Source organism: Oxyura jamaicensis, chromosome 10, assembly GCF_011077185.1.
Source record: "Oxyura jamaicensis isolate SHBP4307 breed ruddy duck chromosome 10, BPBGC_Ojam_1.0, whole genome shotgun sequence".
Classification (NCBI taxonomy): domain Eukaryota; kingdom Metazoa; phylum Chordata; class Aves; order Anseriformes; family Anatidae; genus Oxyura; species Oxyura jamaicensis.
Window position 1 is genome coordinate 9,034,246 of NC_048902.1, and position 8,109 is coordinate 9,042,354.

The 8,109-nt window shown below is 65.8% G+C and overlaps 1 protein-coding gene across 1 annotated transcript; it reads left to right on the forward strand.

The window, feature by feature from the left end:
* Positions 1-287: 287 nt before the first annotated feature.
* On the forward strand, positions 288-7,334 carry PTPN9 (protein tyrosine phosphatase non-receptor type 9). The gene is made up of 13 exons (XM_035336218.1): positions 288-536; positions 1,833-1,976; positions 2,323-2,412; positions 2,493-2,617; positions 3,202-3,307; positions 3,750-3,860; positions 4,413-4,741; positions 4,937-5,030; positions 5,219-5,288; positions 5,428-5,506; positions 5,803-5,953; positions 6,023-6,230; positions 6,305-7,334. The coding sequence occupies exons 1-13, from the start codon at positions 504-506 to the stop codon at positions 6,505-6,507; spliced, it is 1,743 nt and encodes a 580-aa protein (XP_035192109.1). The 5' UTR covers positions 288-503; the 3' UTR covers positions 6,508-7,334.
* The last annotated feature ends 775 nt before the right edge of the window (positions 7,335-8,109 follow it).

Genomic DNA, 8,109 nt, shown 5'->3' on the forward strand with positions numbered 1-8,109 from the left:
CGGGGAGCGGAGCCCGGCCCAGCTTCCCCGGGGCGAGCGCAACTTCCCGGGGCTCGGGCGGATTTCTTCGGCTTTTTTTTTACATTTTTTTTAAACCTCTATTTTTATATTTTTATTTATTTTTAATTCCTTATTTTTTCATTCCTTATTTTTTCATCTTTTTCACCTTTCATCTTTATTTCTCCTCTTTTTCATTTCCATTTTTCTTTCCCGTTCCCTCCCTTTTCCCCTTTCTCTCCGTCCCCCTCCTTTTTTTTTTTTTCCCTTTTTTCCCCTTTTTTCCCCCCAATTTCCTTCTTCCCTCCCTCCCTCCCTCCCGTCCTCCGCGGCCACCCCGGGGCGGAGCCTCCCCCGCCTCCCTCGCCGAGCGTGCGGCCTCGCCCGGAGGCCGGGAGGGGCCGGGGGGTGCCCGCAGCCCCGCCGGCTCCCCGGGGATGGGCTCCGGCGGCCGCCCCGCCGCTTAGCCCGGCTCGGCCCGGCTCGGCCCGGCTCGGCCGCGCAGCATGGCCGCGGAGCTGAGCGCCGAGGAGGAGCAGGTAGGTCCCCATCGCGCTGCGCCCCCTCCCCCTTTCTCCGCTTTCTTTGGGGGTCCCCCCGGCCGCAGGGCTGGCTTCCCGTGGCTTCCCGCCCCGCCCCGCAACCCTACGCCCCCCGAACCCCCCCTATCCGCACGCTGCCCCCCCTCCGGACATCCCCCTGCCCCCCTTCTGCACGCCCCCAAATCCCCAGCCCCCTGTGCCCCAAATCTGTGCAGCCCCCCATCCTCACAGCCCTTGCACCCCCCATCTCTGTGCCTTCCATCCACCCGGCCCCACACCTCCCCATCCCCTCAACTCCCCAGCTGCGTCCCCGCATCCCGCAGGACCCCCAGCTGCATCCCTCTGCCCCCCCACCCGCATCCCCCCAGCCCCATGGCCCCCAGGACCCCCATCTCCACCCCCCAATCCCCTTAACTCCCCATCTGCATCCCCCACGTCCCCCAAGGCCCCCATCTCCACCCACCCAATCCCCTTAACTCCCCTGCTTCATCCCCCCATCTACATCCTCCCAGCCCCCCGGCTCCCCATCCTGTATCCAGCCCCCCGCCTCTCCACACCTATCCCCCCACCCCAAAACCCACCCCAAACCCTCCCCTCCCCATTTCCCCCACCCCAAACCCCTTCCCAAGCCCAGCCCCGCCACCACTGGTGCGAGCCAGGGGGGCTGTGCCCCTGCTCCCCACGGACCCCCAGTGCCCCCCACGCTCCTCCAGCGCTTCCCACGCCCCGGGCCTCCCGTGACGTCCTGGCTTCCTCCGCCGGCCCTGCGTCACCGCGGGAGGATGTCGCCGCTCTCCCCGTGCCGTTCTCCATGGAGCCGCAGCGCCCCGCGGGCACCTTCCCGCTTTAAAGGCCGAGCCCTGCTGGTTTTGGGGACCTTTTGGGGACCTTCCCCGTCCTTTGTGTCCCCTCGGGGTGTAGGCACGGGGTGAGGGGTGATGGCCCGGGGTGTTCGGGGCCGTGGTCATGTCGCAGAGCAGCGTTTAGGGTTTTTTTTCCATCAGACCTTTTCCTGCTTGATTTTTCCCAAGGGGCCGGGGAGCAGCAGCTTTCTGAGAGTATCGCGTTTTGGGGCGCAGCTGGTGCTGGCACGCCATAAATCAGCTCTTCATCCCGGTCTCGCTTGCTCCCCGTGTCACAAAGCCCGGTGCTCTTTTGGCACAAGGATTTGGGGTTTTCTCCCGGGATGCTCCGGGCGTGGGGAGCAGCCCGGACCCGCTCGTGGCCACCTTCCCCCCACGGACCGTGACGTGGCCGGGCAGGCCCCCTGCACGCCTCCCCTGTCTCCCGCAGGCCACCAAGCAGTTCCTGGAGGAGATCAACAAGTGGACGGGCCAGTACAATGTGTCCCCGCTCTCCTGGAACGTGGCCGTCAAGTTCCTCATGGCCCGCAAGTTCGACGTCCTGCGGGCCATCGAGCTCTTCCACTCCTACCGGGTACGCACGGGGCCAGGGCCACCGCTGCCAGCGGGTCCTGTGCCCCCCGCGACGCGTTTGTCCGCCTGGAAAATCCTTCTCGGCCGTGCAAAGTCCCCGAGGGGATGCGTCTGGTGGTCCTGCGTCTCCTCCCGGTATCGGGGGGTGGTGGGAGGGTGGGCAGCCCCCGGGTGGGCTCTGCAGGACGTCCCCATGGGGACCTTTCCCACCTCGTTTTTACGGCGCTGCTCCTCCCCGCATCGGGGTTTCCCTTAAAGACGTGCCCGGCTGCTTCCTGCTTTGCCTTCGCAGCCATTCCCTTGCTGATAAAATAAATAAATAAAATAAAATGAAATCTGCCCCGCAGGAGACGCGGCTGAAGGAGGGCATCGTGAAGCTGAAGCCGCATGAGGAGCCGCTGCGCTCGGAGCTGCTCAGCGGCAAGTTCACCATCCTGGTGGGTGGGCGCTGCCTGCACCCCCCCTGCCCCGAGCCGCCCGCCGGCACCCCCCCGACCCCGCTTTCTCTCCCCGGCAGAGCGTGCGGGACCCCTCGGGGGCTTCCATCGCCCTCTTCACCGCCAAGCTGCACCACCCCAGCAGGAGCGTGCAGCACGTGGTGCTCCAGGCGCTCTTCTACCTGCTGGACAGAGCGGTGGAGAGGTGAGCGGGGAGGGTGGGCGAGGGGCGACGGCACCGGGGGGGGCTCCGTTCCCCGTGCACCAGCCCCACTTTGTGCTTGTTTTTGGGGGGGATGCTGCTGCTCGCCTGGTTTCCATCAGCTTCTCCGCCTCGTCTTTTATAGCGGCTTAATGCGGTTAAAGCGCCTCCTCTGGGTCATAAAATACCCCGGGTTTGTGCTGACAGCCTCTTCCGAGGTGTTTAAAAGCCGTCCTGGCGTGGCGGGGACCCGTGGAGTTCTCAAGGCCCGGTGTGTGTGTGTGTGTGTGTGTGTGCGTGCTGGGGATCTCCAGCCCTCGGAAAGCCCCGGCTCCGAGGGCCCCGCGCCGCTTCCCGAGGGAGCGCGATGCCGCAGCCCAGGCGGCTGCCCCCGGGCTTCCCGGCCCCACCTGGAGGTGCATGGAATTCCCTTTCTCCTCCGGTTTGAGTCATCCCGATGGAGGTGGGGAAGTGGGGGCAGGCGTAAAGGGGGCCTTGGGCAGGCGGTGGCCGCAGGGGGATCGCCCCGGAGCTGGGGAGCGGGGAGGGTGGCGTGGCTGATGCTGCTGTTTTCCCCCCGTGCCCAGTTTTGAGACGCAGAGGAACGGGCTGGTGTTCATCTACGACATGGCCGGCTCGCAGTACACCAACTTCGAGCTGGACCTCAGCAAGAAGATCCTCAACCTGCTCAAGGTAGCGGCTCCGCGTGGGACGCCGGGCGCTTTCCGTGCCGATTTCCCCACCCCAGGCGGTCGCTGGCCCCGTCCCAGCCCCGCCTGCGCCCCCCGGGGGAGTATTTGGGGTGCCGGCGGCCGGGGCTGGAGGGCAGGAGGGGATCAGCTGTCCCCACGCGCCGGATTCCTCCTGCAGCTGCTGGCAGTGCTTGCGCGGAAACAGATGCAAATTACTTTTTTAATCGTGCTGGCATTTCGTGCCTCCTCCCTTCCCCGGAAAAAATAGTAATAAAAAAAAAGAGCCACCAGCAAGGAGCAGCGCCCAAACCCCTGCTGCAGAGGGCTGCGGGCTGCTTCGGGCCCTCCGGTCGTCCCCTCGTAGGGGACACGCCGCGGGTGGGGGGCGTTTGGTGCCACGCCACGGAGCCGACCCTGTCCCGGCGCGATTTTACCGCCCGCAGGGAGCCTTCCCGGCGCGGCTGAAGAAGGTTTTCATCGTGGGAGCGCCCATGTGGTTCCGCGTGCCCTACTCCATCATCAGCCTGCTGCTCAAGGAGAAGCTGCGCGAGAGGGTGAGCGTGTCCCGGGGCTCTGCAGCCCAGCCCCCCACCTTCACGGGGGTCCCGTGCCCCGTTTGTGCCCGTTTCCCTCCCGTTTTCCTCCCGGAGGCTGCGCACCCCGCGTGCTTTGAGGCTGTTCCCGCAGGGGATGGGGTTGTGTGACCGCTGGCCCCGTCCTGCTGGGTGTGATGTGGGGATGGCCAGGCTCCCGCAGCCCGCTGCTGGCTTCTGATGCCATTTCCTACCCCTGCTCCCCTCCCAAAATCACCTGCAGCTCCAGCCTCAGGTGGAGACAAAAGTGCCAAAAGGGAGAGAAAATGTCTTTGGAGCCCGCGGGAGGAAAAGGGGAGCTGGAATTCCCTCTCCCGAAGTGTGCTCGCACCCCAAAACTCCCCGAGCATCGGCGCCGCTGCCGATCCCAGCCCCACGCCCAGGCTTTGCCCCCCTGCTTTTGGGAGGAGCTGGGCTCAAAGATTGGGAACCGGGGGGTTGGGAAACCCCGGTGGCTCCGTGGCTGGGCCGTTTGCGAGGCCGCCGGCCAGCCCGTCCCGTCCCGTCCCGCAGGTGCAGATGGTGAAGATGTCGGAGCTGAAGGAGCACCTGCCCCGCGAGTGCCTGCCCGAGACCCTGGGCGGCTGCCTCAAGCTGGACCCCCTGAGCTGGAACTGCCGCTTCCTGCCGCAGCAGAACGGCCACCCCGACCCCCTGGACGAGCTCATCCTGGTGCCGCTGGTGGCCCCCAAGGACAACGGCTCCGTGCACGTCCCCGGCCCCCGGTCGGTCACCCTGCCCGAGCTGCTGGAGCACGTCGGCCGCAAGCAGAAGCGCGGCATCTACGAGGAGTACGAGGAGATCCGGCGCAGGAGCCCCGTCGGGACCTTCGCCTGCTCCTTGTGAGTCGGGCTGGAGGGTCGGGGTCGCGGGGGGCTGCGGGGGCACGGCGGGGACGGGGACGCGCTGGGGACGCTGCTTCCCGAGGCTCCGGCCAGGCGATGGCAGCAGAGCCCCGGCTGCGGGCGCCGGGTGCTGGCGGGGCCGCTGCTGTTCCGGTTCCCCCGCTGCCCTCCGGGCTCTCCCCTGCCCCGCAGGGCGCCCTACAACCAGGAGAAGAACCGCTACGGGGACGTGCCCTGCCTGGACCAGACCCGCGTCAAGCTGGCCAAGCCCTACAGCCGCCCGGAGGTGAGCCAGCATCGGGATCCCGTCCCCATCCCAGTCCCCGTCCCATCCTGTCCCTGCCTCCCCAGATGCCCAGCGGCCCCGACCCCGTGCCCCTCTTCCCATCCCCGTGCCCCCCCCCTGCACCAGCGGGTGTTTTTATGGGGTTGGAGAGGCTTCGTCCGCCCCACCTTGGGTGTTTCTCTCTGCAGCTGACCGACTACATCAACGCCAGCTTCATGGACGGCTACAAGCAGCGCAACACCTACATCGGGACGCAGGGTGAGGGGGTGCCACGGGCTCATTTGGGGTCTGGGCTTCTCCACGGGCTCCATCTGCCTCCAGTGGGCACCCGCGGCCGTCCCTGGGGGTGTGGGGCTACCCGAGCCCCCCGTCCTGATGTGCGGGGTCGTCTCCGCAGGGCCCCTGGAGAACACCTACGGGGACTTCTGGCGCATGGTGTGGGAGCAGAACGTCCTGGTCATTGTGATGACGACCCGGTGAGTGGCACAGCCCCGGTTTTCCTGGCACAACGAGCGGGTTTGGTGTGGGACCAGCTGCCGTAGTGCCCGGGGGGCAGCGCTCTGCACCCCAGGTGGAGGGGACACCCTCAAAATGCCACTGCGCAGGGAAGAGCCAGCGGTGTCCCGGTGTGCCTGCCCTTCCCCGGGCAACCCTGGGTTTGGTTTTGGGGTTGTCCCCACCACGGAGCACTGGGGAGGGACCTTTTGCCCCCCTGGGGGTCCCCAGAATGAGGCCGGGGGGATGTCACCACCATCACCTCTCCCCTCCCCAGGCTGGAGGAGGGCGGCAGGAGGAAGTGCGGCCAGTACTGGCCCCTGGAGAAGGACTCCCACATGTCCTTCGGGGCCCTGACCGTCACCAACCTGGGCGTGGAGAACCTCGGCCACTACAAGAAAACCATCCTGGAGATCCACAGCTCCGAGGTGCGTGCCCACCGCCCGCCGAGACCCCCATGGGAGGGGGCCAGGCACTAACCCCCCGCTCACCCCCAGGGCAAGGAGCGGCGGCTGCTCTCCCACTTCCAGTACCTGAGCTGGCCAGATTACGGCGTCCCCTCCTCGGCCGCCACCCTCATCGACTTTTTGGGGGCGGTGAAGCAGCAGCAGCGGGTGGCCGTGAGCGCCCTGGGGCCGCGCTTCAAGGGGCACCCCGGGGGCCCCCCGCTCGTGGTGCACTGCAGCGCCGGCATCGGCCGGACAGGTAAGGGGACCGAGGGCAGGGGACGTGGAGGCACGGCGTGGTGGCCGAGGAGGTGACATCGGCGCTGTCCCCAGGTACCTTCTGCGCGTTGGACATCTGCCTGTCCCAGCTGCAGGACGTGGGCACGCTGGACATCCAGCAGACGGTGCTGCGCATGCGGACGCAGCGAGCCTTCAGCATCCAGACGCCCGAGCAGTATTACTTCTGCTACACCGCCGTCCTGGAGCACGCCCGGCGCCAGGGGCTGCTGCCCGACAAGGGCTCGCCGGGACGCTGAGCCCCCCCCCCCGGGCAGCAGGACCCCCGCGGCCCCGCGCTCGGACTGTGCCTTACCCCCACCAAACTGGGGCGAGACGAGGTGGGAAGGGGTTTGGGGAGGTGCTTTTTTTTCCCTCTTTTTTATTTTTATTTTTATTTTTCGGTGGGACCACCAGAAACGTATCGAGAGGGGCTCCGTGGGGTGTTTCCAGCGGGGGGCTTAGGGAGCGGGGCCTCCTTCAGCCCCACGTGTCCGTGTGTCCGTCTGTCCGTGTGTGTATAATACACCCCCCTGCGCCCCGTCTCGGCTGTTTCACAGATATCTACGTACGTGCACAGCCCCCCGGGGGTCCCGGTGCCCTCTCCCTGGAGCAGTGAGCCCCCCCCGGCCCTGCTTTCCCCCTCCTTCCCCTCGTTGCCCCCCGGGGGGCTCAGCAGCATCCCCCTGTGCCTCCCCTCCTGCAGCCCCAGGACGCCACCGGAGCCCCCGGGGGGGATCCCACAGCCGTGCCCCATCCCTCGGGGCACAGACGCTAGGTACGAGGATTTGGGGGCGTGGGGACGTGGGGACAACCGGCTTGCCCGGCTGGGATGTCACCGGCACGGCCCAGCCCCGCGGTGACTCAGGGGAGGATCACCCCGGGAGGACGCTCAGCCCTCGGCGGGCACCCGTAACTTTATACTGTAATAAGCTCTCGGAATGTGTATATTCTTATTTTTTTATAATCTCGGGGGGAGGAGGAGGATTTTTTTTCCTTCTTTTTTTTTTTTTTGTATTTAACATTAACTTGATCCAAGCAGGAGCCAGAAGGATTTGTAAATGTTCCTATTTTGCTCTCACTCAGAGAAAGTTTTTTTTTTTTTTTGTCATTATTGGGGGTTTCTGTTCGTTTTTGTTGTTTTTTTTTGTTGGTTTGTTCTGATTTGTACCGACACCGAAATACACCGCGAGCATCCCCTCCTCGGCCTCGGGGGAGGTGCTGGGGGGGGCTGAGGGCGCCGCGGGTGTCACAGTGAGCGCGGAACCTTCCTCAGGGCCACCCCCACGGGGGGATCCTGGGTGGCCGCGGGGGACTGAAGGTAGGGATGCCCGAGGGGGCGGGGGTGCAGCAGGTAACGGGGCTGCGGGCAGCTCTCCGGGCCGTGGGGTAACAGCAGAGGGGCGGTAACGGGGTCCAGGCCACGGGGTGCGCTCGGTCCTATTACTGCAACACTCGAGTGATGGTAGCAGGGGCTTGAGCTGGGCACGTGCTCGTGTCCTTTCTCTGGCAGTGTTTGGAGAAGTTGGGGAGTTTTCCCCTGGTTTTTGTCAAAACCGCTGCTGCGCGGGGGCCCGGCGAGCCCTGCTAGGTGCCCGCGCCGCCAGGCCCCACGGTGCTGAGGGTGCTGAATAAAGAGGTGCTGCTGCTTCCCTCGGGCTGCGCTTGGAGTTTTTTAAACTTCTGTAACTGCTCCTAAAAGGGTTCCCTTTCCGAGTCTTATTCTGGGGACAAAACCCACCCGGGGGGGCTTTGGGCTCTTAGTTTGGGGGGATTTAAGCATCCGCCAGGCCGTGGCAGCACGAGATGGAGGGCTGGAGCTGCGGGGGGTGCTCTGTGGGGCCGGCGGCACGCACTGAGGG